General features: G+C 46.2%; 1 protein-coding gene across 15 annotated transcripts in view; it reads left to right on the forward strand.

The window, feature by feature from the left end:
- The window catches only part of VPS13D (vacuolar protein sorting 13 homolog D), a 218,683-nt gene that overhangs the window by 141,657 nt on the left and 63,037 nt on the right, over positions 1 to 13,989 (forward strand). For 14 of the 15 annotated variants that reach the window (XM_045570624.1, XM_036460898.2, XM_036460896.2 and 11 more), the window contains 2 exons: positions 1,520 to 1,654; positions 2,812 to 2,979. In XM_045570624.1, coding sequence (XP_045426580.1) covers positions 1,520 to 1,654; positions 2,812 to 2,979 — 303 coding nt within the window. Of the gene's footprint in view, positions 1 to 1,519; positions 1,655 to 2,811; positions 2,980 to 3,053; positions 4,150 to 13,989 lie in introns of those variants that run through there. The other variant, XM_045570635.1, reaches the window with a different exon arrangement.

Raw genomic sequence — 13,989 nt, forward strand, 5'->3', positions numbered from 1 at the left:
CTGGGTTGAGGGAACATCTTCCCCTCCCCACCCCCCATACACGAATTTTGTGCACCAGGCCACTAGTTGGTTAATAAAATTATATAAGCTTCAAATGTACAATTCTATAATACATCATCTGTATATTATACTAGTGATCCTGCGGGTAGTGGCCTAAACCAGCAGTTGAACATCTCTCTCACAATCTGGGACTGCTGGCCCTGACCACTCACCTGCCTGCCTGCCTAATTGGCCCTAACCACTTCTTCTTGCCAGCCTGATCACCCCCAACTGCCCTCCCCTGCCACAATCCGCCTCTTCCGCTGGGACCAGCTTCCTCTGCACTGTGTGGAGCCGTGGGACCCCCCCAGGCCTCACCATGCGGAGCAGCCACTGGGGCCCACCTGGGCTGTGCATGAAGCCATCTTGTGGCGACGTGGCACGTGAGGGCCACCTATCTTTTTATTAGTATAGATTGTGTGTTCACCTCCCCAAGTCATTTTCCTTCTGTCACCATTTATCCCGCTTTATCCTCTTCTATTTCCCTACCCCTCTTTCCTGGTAATCACCATACTGCTGTCTGTGTCTGATTTTTGTTGTTTGGTTGGTTGGTTTTGCTTATTTCCATCAACTTTTTCACCCAGCCCCCATACCCTTTCTCTCTAACAGCTGTCAGTCTGTTTTCTGTATCTCTGAGTCTGTTTCTGTTTTGTGTGTTTGTTTTATACATTCTTTATGACCCAGCCATTCTGCTCCCAGGTATATATCAAGAAAAATGGATACAAATGTGCCCCAAAAGACATATTCAAGTAGGCTCATAGCAGAATTATTCATAATAGCAAAAAATTTGAGGCAACACAACTGTTCATCAACAGCAATGATTAAATAGTGTTCTAGTCATACATTAGAATACAGTGCAGAATAAAAATGAAGTGCAGCTATGTGCAGCAATCTTGTGAATCTCACAAACTCAATGTTGACTGTGAGAAGCCATCTATAACAATGTACAGGCCTATGGTTTTATTTATATAAGATTCAGAGCAGGAAAAACTAATCTGCTGTGATAGAAGTTAGATTACTGGTGACTTAGGGGCAGAGGGAGTAGTGACTGGCAGTCTGAAGATGGGGATGGGTGCTTCTAGGCTGGAGATGATAATCCATTTTCTACTGTGGATGGTTCCACGGTTGTGTTCACTTCGGGAGAGTCGTTGTATACATTTGATCAGTACACCTTTCTGTATGTGTGGTATACTTCAGTCAAAAAGTAAAACATGACAAACAGACAGACACAAAACATCAGAAAGAATTATGCTGCGATACATGTTACTTTGGGTGATACATATATTGTATATTTTCCCCTCATATTTTACTTTTATAATTACAGGGAAATCCCTTGCTCATAAATAAATATCAGAACCCTACTCCCTTGGGAAAGTTGACATGACTTGTAACTCTCATGGGCTAAGTACCTTCCAGAATTAAGTACCCTGGAAGGCCGTCATACAGCCTAACTGTGTCCTTTTCTTTCTCCCCTAACTAGGCTCTAAAGAGCACCTTGGGATTCCCATTGATTCGGTTCGAAGATGCTGTGATTAATCTGGATCCATTCACTCGGGTCCATCCCTATGAGACCAAGGAGTTCATCATCAATGACATCCTCAAACATTTCCAGGAGGTGAGCTTTGGAGAGGGGTCTCGTGGCTGCAGCATAAGCAGGATGTTTGTTTTAGCTGTTTGGGAACTTTGGCTACTAAGACCTTCCTATTGAGAACCCACATTTCAACTGAGATTGTTGAGTCAGGGGTCAGGTCATACCCCAGGAAGCCTGTACACATCATGAAAACCCCAAAACAGCGAATTTGATTTATGAACCGGGAGTCTGGTCCTTCAGAACTAGCCTCAGAGGTTTCCACAAGATTAGTCACAACTCTCAAGACTTTAGCTGATGCTTCGATGATAACACAAAATGCTGTGAACTCTTTATTTACCAGGCATGGGCCTCCTTTCAGCAACCACTCCAATGGGATTAGAGCCTGTGAGATCCTGCCCTAGAGTTGAACTTAAAAAAAAAAAGTTTTTTATCAAGTTGTTCATTTTCTAATTGTACTTATTATCTAGGCTGCAAAGACCAAAACATAAAGCCAAGGCATAATCCTCAAGGAATAGATAGGTCACGGTCATATCAAATGTATTCTCAGTCACAGTCAAAAAATACCCTTTTCTTGCTTTCTTCCCTCCTCCTCCCCATTTCCCTCCTCTCCTCCTGTTTCCTCCCTTGCTCTTCCTAATTGGTGATAATTCCACTGAGCTGTAAGGAGCGTGATAGGGGAGGTGTCCTCAACCAGGACCCAGGCAGTGGAGGTGCACAGAAAATGGAGGGGCTCTTGATAGGTCTGAACGTGTCCTCTTGGGGCCTGGATCATGAGGGACCCCAGATCTTCCCTCCTCCCTCACTTTTCACATTCTCTCTGCTGCTGATTAGTTCCCTATTTGTGGGAACAACGGGAAGGGGAATATCAAGTACACACTAATGTAATTATGTGTAAAGAATCTTTCCTGCTTCATACCTTTTTTCTTCTTCGGAATGGCTTTGAGGAATATTTTTACGGAAAATGTATGATTATTGGAGGCACCCACTGGGATGTGTGCATTTGAGAGAAGTTCAGGTGGAGCTTGTGAATGGGCAGGAGCTTGTAGTTGGTGAGGATGGAAAGGTGGCTGTTGGTGTTGATGGGCATGGAGGACTAGGCTGATGTCAGCCTCTGTGCCTGGGACACTGTCTGCAGTGAAAACGGGCTGATCTTCTTCTTGTTTCCCTCCTCCACGTGACAGGAACTCCTCAGCCAGGCAGCGCGGATCCTGGGCTCGGTGGACTTCCTTGGCAATCCCATGGGGCTTTTGAATGACGTTTCTGAAGGGGTCACAGGACTGATCAAGTATGGAAACGTCGGGGGCCTTATCCGAAACGTTACCCATGGAGTGTCTAACTCTGCGGCCAAGGTAAGGAAATAGAGGGGATATTCCATCGTCATCAGCCACGTGAGTCCTCTGCATTCCAGTCATTTCACAGACAGTACGAGGTTGTGAGAAGTTACATACGTGGTCTTTGCTTCATGTACTCTGTCTTCCCCTCACCTCTGATAACCTGGTACAGGCCACTGTGCGAACCCCTGAAAATATCTCTTGTTCCTCCTCCCCATCACCACTGCCTTCGTCCAGACTCTGGTGTCTTCCCTGGGCCACTGCAGTCCTCCTGCTGGACTTCACTGCATCTTCCAGAGCCCCCAGAGTGAGCTTGAAAACGTGGGATTTGATTGTGCCATTTCCCTGTCTAGAATTGCCCAGTGCCCACTCCCACCTTACACGATGAAGTCCAAACTGAAATACGGCCTTCTAGAACACGGCGATCCTTTGAGTTGTCTGCATTCAGCAGCAGGACAGCGGGGCAGTCCTCCAAGCCTGGCTGTCCCGGCAGCTCTTCGTTCACTGGCCTCTTGTTTGGTGGACATTATGCTGTTGCAGTTCCTTTTGGGCAGGGGCTGATTTCACGTGTGAAGCTGGGAAAGGTGCCGGCAGCTGAAAGGGGGCTGCCATTTGACAATAGACAAAAGGCACTAAAGGTCTCAGTCCTCCTCCCCTTCCTGTCAGCTGCACAGACTTATAGAGGTTGACCTTTTCACGAGGGAGCAGGCTGGAGAGCTCCTGGGCCCTTGCTCATTTACTGTAGAGCGTTTGTTGTCAGGAAACCCTGGGCACCCTTGGCCACCAGGTGTAAGAGTGGTTCTCCCGGGGGAGACGCTAATGGCACCACATAGGAATTTATCCTGAAGGGCAGGTAAGAAAGTGGAGTTGGTGGCATCTCTATCTTGCCCAGCCATCTTGGTAATGTGTGGAAGTTGGGAATGTATTCCTGTTTTCCAAACTCTTCTAGAGCTGATCAGTTTTTTCAATCCTGTAGTTCTATTAAACCAGCCCCAAAGTGTATAGTTTAATTTGTGGTTCAAAATAGGCAACCCTCTGGCTTTTAGAGGATGGGAGGAAGAGATTTTGTAATCGTGTTTGGAAACATACTCGGGTTCAGAGTCGAATGAGCACACATTCCAGCCTCGACCCGTCTCTTGCGCTGCCCTTGGACCTTCCCCTGCCAGCAGCACAGACCTGCTCCGTCGGGTCGCACACTCCCACCCGCTCGGTGTGGACAGGTGCGTGCGAATGTTTAGCTGTAAGTGCCAGTTTAAAGATTTCATTTAATTTCATTAAATTCTAATCGGCACAGCAAGTCTCCTTGGTCTTATAATTTCTTTGAATCCCTGGGCTTTGCTTTCATTTGAAAAATAAATGCACTGTGGCTTTCTGAGAGGCCTTTCTCAACCTGGACTAGAAATGCACCTTATTAGCTTTCTGGGAGAATAAAAGGAGATATGATGTCATAAAAAATATAGACTGAACAGGAGAAATGGGCTTCGATTTGAATGTAAAACGTACAGACGAGCCACCAGGAAACTATTAATACCCGTGAAATGAAAGCCAGTACGTTACCGCCTACACAGGAGGAGGCCTCAGGCACAGAGAGCGGAGGCTCACGCTCCATCCGGGCCAGTGTGGCCTCAGGAGCCCTCCAGGGTTACCCTTTGGGTGTGAGGGAAGAAGCTGGAGACTCTCCGTAGGTCAGCCCTGTGGGCTTTCCCAGAGTTCCTCCCCTGCATCCGAGGAAGAAGGTCGGCCCTCTCTCTATTCTCTCTCGTTTATGGAAGTCTCGTTGGTTTTCTGGTTCTCGTTTCCCCTGGCAACTTTTTGAAGCTTAAGAGTCAGCATGAGGGCCCAGAGCAGCCGGGTTGGGAGCAGCCAGGCCCAGAACAGCAGTAGCCAAGCCCGGAGCATCCAGGCTGGGAGCGGCCAGACTCGGAGCGGCCGGGCCCGGGGCAGCTGGGCCCAGAGCAGCCGGGTCTGGTACGGCCAGGCCTGGAGCAGCGGTTGCCAGGCTGGGAGCAGCCAGGCCCGGAGCAGCAGCTTCCAGGCTGGGAGCGGCCAGGCCCGGAGCAGCGGCTGCCAGGCTGGGAGCGGCCAGGCCCGGAGCAGCAGCTGCCAGGCTGGGAGCGGCCAGGCCCGGAGCAGCAGCTGCCAGGCTGGGAGCGGCCAGGCCCGGAGCTGCCGGGCCCTGAGCAGCCGGGCCCAGGGCAGCCAGGTCGGGTGCGGCCAGGCCCGGAGCAGCAGCAGCCAGGTCCAGAGCAACTAGGTCGGGAGCGGCGGTGACCAGACCTGGAGCAGCTGGTTGTGGAACGAACCAGAGCAACAGAGGCCAGGCCCGGAGCAGCCAGGCCCGGAACAGCTCGCTCCTCGCCTGCCCCTGCCCCACGGCTGCCTCTCAGACATGGCTGGAAACTTTTGTGGGAACTTGAGGGTCTGCTGAATCAAGTGATGAAGGCTTAGATCTGGATGTGTTGAGTTAGTATAGGGCTGGGGTGTTGATCTGTGTTGATCTGTGAGTGCCTTAGGTGGGGCCTGGATGAGGCTGGTTGACCTATTTGGAAATGTCTTTTGTGTGAAATGTATCATTGAGCATGTGGTGGTATTATTGATATGAGAAAATGCTAAGTAACTGATTTACTATCTGAAAAGGGATTTACTATCAGGGAAAGGGAGGGAGGAAGAGACTGAACATAAACTGCACCTATGGATGAGGACAATGGGGGATGGGGAGGGGGCGGAGGGTGAGGTGGGAACCTGGTGGAGGGGGGAAGAAATGAGGAACCTTTGTAATAATATGAACAATAAAGATTGATAATAATAATTTAAAAAAAGCCAGCATGAGAATATAACTTAAGCAGAAAGAGAGGGCACAATACTCCTTACCCGATCTTCTCTCCCAAACCTGTCCCAGGGCCTGGTGACAATGGTCATGCATTTTATTGGATTTCATGCTTTGTATTGTTGGTGGGTTTGCATAAAGTACTACCTTCCAGGCCCCATGGCTCTTGAATGGGAAGCTGGCTTCCCCGGTGGGTGGGTCCTTCTGCATGTAGTTCTCTCGCCTTTAGTAAGCTAGTCAGTATTGGCGCCACAGGCTGCTGCTCAGAGGAACTGCTGTGTAATTTATCTTGATACCAAGAACACTGCATATGTTATAAAAATTAGTCCATGTATCTCTAAGATAAGAAAGCAAAGAGACTTAAAGTTACTACTTCATATCAGAAATGATAGCTCCAAAAGTCAAGTCCATTGACTAAATACCAATTCAAGTAATCGGTGGTTCTGCATGTACCTAGAGTGGCTAAAGATCTCCATTTTCCTCTAGTGCTGTGGGTTGAACTCAGACCTTTAATGTTGCTTTGGGGGAATGTTGTGTTTGCTTTTCTGTGTATACAAGAGGGAGTTTAAGGAAGTGCAAATGACCACAATAATCAACTGTTGGCCTGTGGGAAGTATTCCTTTAAAGAGTGCCTAGGTTGCCGTGATTAAAGAAAGGGGTCAGCCAAAACCGGTTTGGCTCAGTGGATAGAGCCTGAGGACTGAAAGGTCCCAGGTTGGATTCCGGTCAAGGGCAGGTACCTTGGTTGCATGCACATTCCCAGTAGGGGGTGTGTAAGAGGCAGCTGATCAATGTTTCTCTCTCATCAATGTTTCTAACTCTCTATACTTCTCTCTTCCTCTCTGTAAGAAATCAATAAAATATATTTTAAAAAGAAAGAAAAAAAAGAAAGAGAGGGAGGGAGGAAGGAAGGAAGGAAGGAAGGAAGGAAGGAAGGAAGGAAGGAAGGAAGGAAGGAAGGAAGGAAAGGAAAGAAAGAAAGCCCCAAGGGCTGCGAAGACTAGAGGGCTCTGACTTTGCTTCCGTGGGGTTTGAGTGAAGTACAGAAACTCATAAAACCTCTTGAAATTAGGTGTGTGTGTGTGTGTGTGTGTGTGTGTGTGTGTGTGTGTGTTTTCCTGATCAGGGACCTAAAGTTTTTATTAGATTCTCAGAGAGGTTCATGCCTTCCCCAAAATTGTCTTTCTTGGAGACATAGGGTTGTGTGTTAAGGGGAGCTTAGAGCTGATGAGTTCCAGTCCCATTCCTCCCTTTAAATCAAGGGTGGGGAACTTTTTTTCTGCCAAGGGCCATTTGGATATTTATAACATCATTCTCGGGCCATACAAAATTATCAACAAAAATTAGCCTGCTATATTTGGTCAAACATTTAATTAACTCCTAATGCCTTGGCAGGGCCAGGCCAAATGATTTTGTTTGTGGGCCTTATAGGCCAGATATCCCCCCCTTCTCCTCCCCCCGCTCCTGCTTTAAAGAATCCTTTTCTCTGTTAACCTTGAAAGCTATTTTTTAACCTATGAAAAGGTGATGGTCATTTCCCCTGACCCTCTGACCAGAGGAGCAAAAGAGAAGTAGGTGAAAATCTAGTGAGAAGTTAAGAGGGAATCCATTCTGCCACTTAAGAAGGCAATAAGGCCGAGGCCGGTTTGGCTCAGTGGTAGAGTGTCGGTCTGCGGACTGAAAGGTCCCGGGTTCGATTCCGGTCAGGGGCATGTACGTTGGTTGCGTGCACATCCCCGGTGGGGGCGGTGCAGGGGGCGGCTGGACGATGTTTCTCTCTCATCGACGTTTCTGGCTCTCTGTCTCTCTCCTTTCCTCTCTGTAAAAATCAATAAAATATATATAAAAAAATTAATATTAAAAAAAAAAAAAGAAGAAGGCAATAGGCCTGCAGGTCTTAGTTATCTTGGATAGACGTTGTGAATTACTCACAGCAAAATTTTTTTTTTATTGATTTTTTACAGAGAGGAAAAGAGAGAGAGAGAGAGAGAGAGAGAGAGAGAGAGAGTTAGAAACATCGATGGGAGAGAATCATCGATCAGATGCCTCTTGCACACACCCCCTCCCCCCCCACTGGGGATGTGCCCGCAACCAAGGTACATGCCCTTGATCGGAATCGAACCTGGGACCTTTCACTTCGCAGGCCGATGCTCTATCCACTGAGCCAAACCGGTTTCGACGTCACAGCAGATTTTTAATTTTACTGTCCAGTTGCTTAATTTCAGGTCTGACATAATGAAGTCCTCATTGCATAAACAGTTACTTAATTTATTTAGTATTAGCCTCAAGGAAATACAGCTAGAAAATAATCTGTGCCCTTTATTTCTCTTATCCTTTTCCTTTCATTCCCCAACCCTCAGAAATCAGGTTCAGGATTCTGGTTCTAAGAAGATAGGATCCTGGGATTAGCCATCATGCTAGGGGCCTCTGGCCCACAATTCACTTGCCTGGATCTTGGAAAAATTACTCCAACCCTTTGAGTAGAACCTCAAAGATCTGACTCCATTCCTAAGGCGATGGCAAACCTGCCACTCCTGAAATCCTTTCATGGCCTATGACTTACTTAATAAAAGCCCAGCATTTCAAACCCGGAGACCCTGTTGGAGAAACGGCTCCTTTCTGCAGCATAAATTTTCCTAGTTGAGTGTCATGTGACTACCTGCAAAGCCAGACAACTAGGGAGACGCCCATTGGACAAATTCCCTCTCTTATATAGACTCCAATTTTCCTTCTGTCTGTAATTATTGTGTAATACTTTCTTATACTTGCAGGAAAATTACATAGTTAAAAAAAAAAAAAAAAATACAAGTTCTTTTCAAACTAGGAAAACCTCAGATGTTAACAATAGAGCAAATGATCCCATTCTCTCTGCTGCCCCTGTGGAAACGCAGGGGTTGCTCTCTCCAGCTGTCACCTGGTTCCGAAGGGAAGAAAGCCAGCAGCAGACTTAATTTCTTCCAGCAAAGGAGAGAAGCACTTTTGATCATCACAGGACCTCTGCTCTGTTCTGTGCTGCTTCCCATTTTCTCTTTGTGTCATTATCAAGGCCATATAGGATGCTTTTGATCCCGGGTACTTTTTTTGATCCTAGCTATGTTTTGACTCTGTGCTTATGAATGCAAATATTTTCATAATTTTCCTTATTTTTAACCGAAATCATTTTCATCCAAGTTAGTGTTGTTCATGGAAAATAGAATTCATGGTTCATTATTCACTGCATGTTCATATTACTGATAACTTTTTAGTGGTATGGGCAGGCATGGTAGGTTTATTTCTCTCTTTTGCTTTATGGCATTTATTTCTAACAAGCCCAAATTTCCCAGCTCAAATTCTGCAGATCTAAATTTTTGTCAAGGCAATGTGAGCTTTCTGTTGGTTTATACTTAATATATTTTATTCTATGTAATTCATTGTTTTATTGTTTTTAGTAAGTTTTGTTAGTTATGAACTGGATAGAGACCTCATATTTTTTGTTATCAACAGCATTAGTAGGAAAAAGATGAGCGAACAGGGTTGAACACCCTTCACTATGGAACACGTACTAAGTTCTAAATATTTATTGAATACTTGTTTGTCAGCTCTTGTGGTAAATCCGTTACATCCATTCGTTGGGTGTAATATGTGTGCTAATGTCTTCAGACCAGGAAGATGAGACTTGGAGAAATTAAATAATTTTGTCAAGATCATACAATTAGAAATGGCAAGATGGATTTGAAACCAAGCCTAGCTAATTCTAAAGGCCTTTCCCCCCTATATAATGTATTTTCTCTGCTTATATAAGGCTTTCTTCCACGCATTATAGGGAATATAAAAAAAATTAATTACTGCTAACTTCCACCAGAAGCTTTGTTAGCTGGCAAGGTGACTGCTACCATATTGTTTGCGTCAAGAAATGGTGATGGTGCTCATTCTTATGTTGGATTGTCTTGACCATCACCATTTCCTTTCAGGCATATAGGTTCTTCCTAGAACCTTGGTGATTGCAAGCATAGTTTGATTCGTGTGTCATCACTTGGTCATCAAAATTACCTGGCCGGCAGATAGGAGGGTGGTCTGAGCCCCATTATGTAAATGAAAAAACTAAGGCCAGAGAGCTTAGGTGAGCTGCCCGCGGTCAGCCACGGCACTGCAGAACCAAGACCTGACCTTTTGCACTGGAGTCTTGATTCTGGGCTTTAGCTGCACTTTAGATACACATTGCTAACTGCTTTGTTTGTTCTAGACAAGTCTCTTTATATTAAAACATAGAAACAACAATAAGAAAAACAAAAAGCAAACAACCGAAGCCCTGCCTGGTCTCAGAATGAACTTTCGTAGCTTTTAGGAAAACTGTCTGATAGTATAAGTACAAGCAGATTAAGTGCAAAAGGGAAATAGGGAGGGAGAAATGGAGACTGTTCAGATAGTTCAGTGGGAAACCCAGCTAGGACTTCAGATACTATTTTGCTCGGTTGTGTTCGTCCCTGTTTGGGGTACAGTATGCGGGGAGCTGCCTCCCTTCAGGGAGTAGCGGCATCAGTGGGAACTGACTTCCGGCCCCTGCCCCCGAGGGTCTCGGCCAGCCCTGCCATGGGCCACCCTCCTGTCGTGTGTACTGTGACCTTCTTGAGGGCCGAGGGGTCCATCTGCCTTTTGCGTAAGAAACAGCATTTGTATGTTTGTCTTGTAGGGAGTGTATTTATAGGCTCAAACAAGACTAAAAGCTCTGTTTTGTCAAGGCAAAAGTTTATCTTTTGCACAAAAGAATGCACTGAGTGGCTGCCTGCATGGATTCTGCGGGGGGGAAAAGGCAATTTATGACTTGTATCTGTTTTTGTCATTATGTATGACTGCTCGATTTTATAGTTGAGCTGATTATCCCCATAATAGCTTTTCCATGTACCTATAAGCGAGTAATAGGTGAATGCCTTCTTATAAGCATTGAGGTTTTTAGTGTATTTAAGTTGGCACAAAACTTCGTGTTAAATGAAATTCACTTCAGACAGTAATCTATCCCTTAGAGAATGTAGAGTTTTCTCTTTTCAAAAAGACTTTGATCTTAAATAAGTCACCCAAGGGATTTCTTTTTCCAGCCAGGAGGAGGTGCCTTCGCATTGTCGTATCTGGAGAAATGACTCAAATTCTTGGCAACAGAATTTCTGTTTTATTTTCCTCTGATAACCTTGAGTACTAAAATGATTCCTTTGGTCTGAGCTCCTTTAGGTCAGAGGCAAGTTTTAGAGGCCAAATGACCCATCAGTGACCCATCCTAACTTGGTCATATCTCAACTCTCTGTGGGAAGTGGGAGTGTGCTGGGCGGGGAAGGGAGGGTGGGAGCTGAGTGGTGGCATGAGAACCACATTCGTGACCAGAGTTCCCAGGCTGCCCCGCCCACCCCGTGCAGCGGCCTCGCTTCTGAGGACTCAGTGGACGGGCTTAGCTTTCCCTTCTTCCCGCCCTAATCAGACAGCTCAGCCAGAAGCCAAGGAGCAGGGCCCACACCACTGAAGCTGTAGTTTTGAAACGGAAAGCTGGGAAAAAATTAAAACTTTTCTTCACTTCCTAATAGTATAGCTCGGTTAAAAATCAGGTCCTTGAGGCATCTTAGACCGAACATCTTGCTTCAGAAGAATTCACTTCATATTCCAAAACTGCACTCTCCTTGGTGGGAAAGTATGTCCAGTTGCTAAATTGAAAAGACGGGAAATATCTGTGTCCCCCAAAGAGTAGCGGTTCTGTACCCTGGTGAAAACATGGTGAGAAGAACAATCAGTTCAGGCTTTCTTAGGTTGGCCGGTTACCCCAGGGGTGTGGCACCGCATCCCTTTTAGGCACTAATATTACTCATTACCAGTACTTGGCCTTTCCTGAAAAACTGACCACCTTAAGGCAAGGTGAACTATAACCTCTTCTTTTTTTTCTTTCTTTTTTTTTAATATATATTTTATTGATTTTTTACAGAGAGGAAGAGAGAGGGATAGAGAGCTAGAAACATCGATCAGCTGCCTCTTGCACACCCCTTACTGGGAGATGTGCCCGCAACCAAGGTACATGCCCTTGACCAGAATCGAACCTGGAAACTTTCAGTCCGCAGGCCAATGCTCTATCCACTGAGCCAAACCGGTTTCAGCAATATAACCTCTTCTTATAAACATCTGAAGGGCAAATCAAACTCTCTTTTGGCAGTGAAATGTCAAAACACTGTTTGGAAGGTTCTTTCTATTTACCTTTATTTTTCCTTCCCTATAATTTATACTAATAATAAAGGGATATGCAAATTGTCCGGGACGCCGTCATAGTAATGACTGAACAGCAGGCTGCGTGGGGCGACAAGGCCAACAGGGGGTTTAGTGAGGGATGACCAAACAACTGAACAGCAGGCTGTGCAGGGCAACCAGGCCAGCAGGGGGTGGGACAGTTGGGGGCAACCAGGCGCCAGCTGTCCTGGATTGTGAGAGGGATGTCTGACTGCCTACTTAAGCCGATCCTGGGGATCAGGCCTAAACCAGCAGTCAGACATTCCCTGAGTGATCCTGGATTGGAGAGGGTGCAGGTGACCCCCACCCCATGCATAAATTTCATGCACTGGGCCTCTGGTTATCTCTATAAGTCTCTTTCCATTTTGAAGAAAAGCTAAATCTAAGTGTTTTCTTAGGAGAAAGAAGGGATTCCTTGGTTGAAAACATGCTTATGAGCCAGGAAGGGCTGTGATGACAGACCTGGCATCCTTCACTGAGCAGCTGCTCTGTGTCAGGGGTGGACGAGGAGCTTTCCATCTGCCTCATTGTCACATGGACCCGTGAGAAGGAGGTGTCAGCTCCATTTCATAGGTGAGGAAAGTGGGACTTGGGATGCCCAGTTACCTTCACCTGAAGTTTAATCATGAGTCAATGTGGGATCCAGAAGCTTTAGATCAAAGTGAGTTTGGGAGTCTGCCGTATGCTTCCCCAGCCTCTCAGGTGTAGTTCTCACCAACCCCCAGCTCTGAAGGCAGAACACAAGCAGCTGGAAACAGCACCATTTACAGGCACCGCTCAAACAGCTTCCCGTTCGTCCCCAGATTTAATTCCTCCATGCTGGACCTTGCGATTTCCCACTGGTCTTCTAAGCTTTTTGGATCATCTTTATTATCTGGGAATCCCTAGCCTCAACCAGGCAAATGGGAAGACAGCATCTTTTTTTTTCTTTTCTGTAAATACCAGTGGGAAAGTCCTCCTGTGCCAGTTCTAGGGAAATGTCCTCGTTGGGCACATGAGGAGGTTGGGATAAGCTCAAAAACTAGGAGCCACGTTGGGGAAGCCAAGGAAAGGGTGAAGAGAAAGTGGCAGAAAGCTGCCCATCTGGTCACTTCCTGTGTCCCCAGCCATGCGGCTCTCTCGCACCTTTGTTTTTTGGCTCATAATTTTACCTGTTTTTGGAATGGCCCTTCTCCCCATCTCTGGCCACATGGCTCCAAATGTGTAAGGTCTCTAACCCAGATGCCCTGTGAGGTTCTCTCCACGCTGAATCCCCAGGGCACTTGGTGCTTGCATTAAGGCAGTGGCCGCACTTTTCCTTGGAAAGTAACCTTTGTGCACGTCTCAAACAGCCCTTCAACAAACCATTAACAGTGTCGCTCACGTGCTAGGCACTGTGGCAGAGGCTTAGGGAAGTAAGGCTTAGCTGTTCTTTTGAGGAAGGTGGAACAGGTCAGGCGGACAAGAAGTACTTGTCAGTAGTCGTGGTACAGAGAGAACAAGGGTTGGGGCTGGAATCTGTGTCGAGGTTTCCAGTCCCGGAGATAAGGAGCTGTGGGGCCCTCAGGAGGAACACTCCATTCTGTTCCTCAGGGCAGCGATGGCCTTGAGCTGAGAGGCTCCACACAGCGTCTGTTTATTCATCTGCATCCCGCAGGAGACTCGAAACTCCTGGAAGGCAAAGATCTTATCTGTCACCATTTTTATTGCCAATTTCCCCCGTGACTAACCATGAATAGTTGTTGTAGGAAAAATTGAAGTGATCCAGGTTGTGGACTCTCCTTTATCCAGTATATCATGTTCACATGTTGTACATTCAACAAATAGTTGTTGAATAAGTGAAATACCTGCTGGATGTATCCTTATTGTCTGGCTATTTTATGGCTTTTATGTGAAATAAACAAGATGCTTTTTAAAAGTTCATGACTCTCCTCCCACACATAAGCTGAATTACATCCAAAACCTCACTGTATGTGTAGCAATGC

The sequence above is a fragment of the Pipistrellus kuhlii genome, unplaced genomic scaffold (assembly GCF_014108245.1).
Source record: "Pipistrellus kuhlii isolate mPipKuh1 unplaced genomic scaffold, mPipKuh1.p scaffold_m20_p_34, whole genome shotgun sequence".
NCBI lineage: Eukaryota > Metazoa > Chordata > Mammalia > Chiroptera > Vespertilionidae > Pipistrellus > Pipistrellus kuhlii.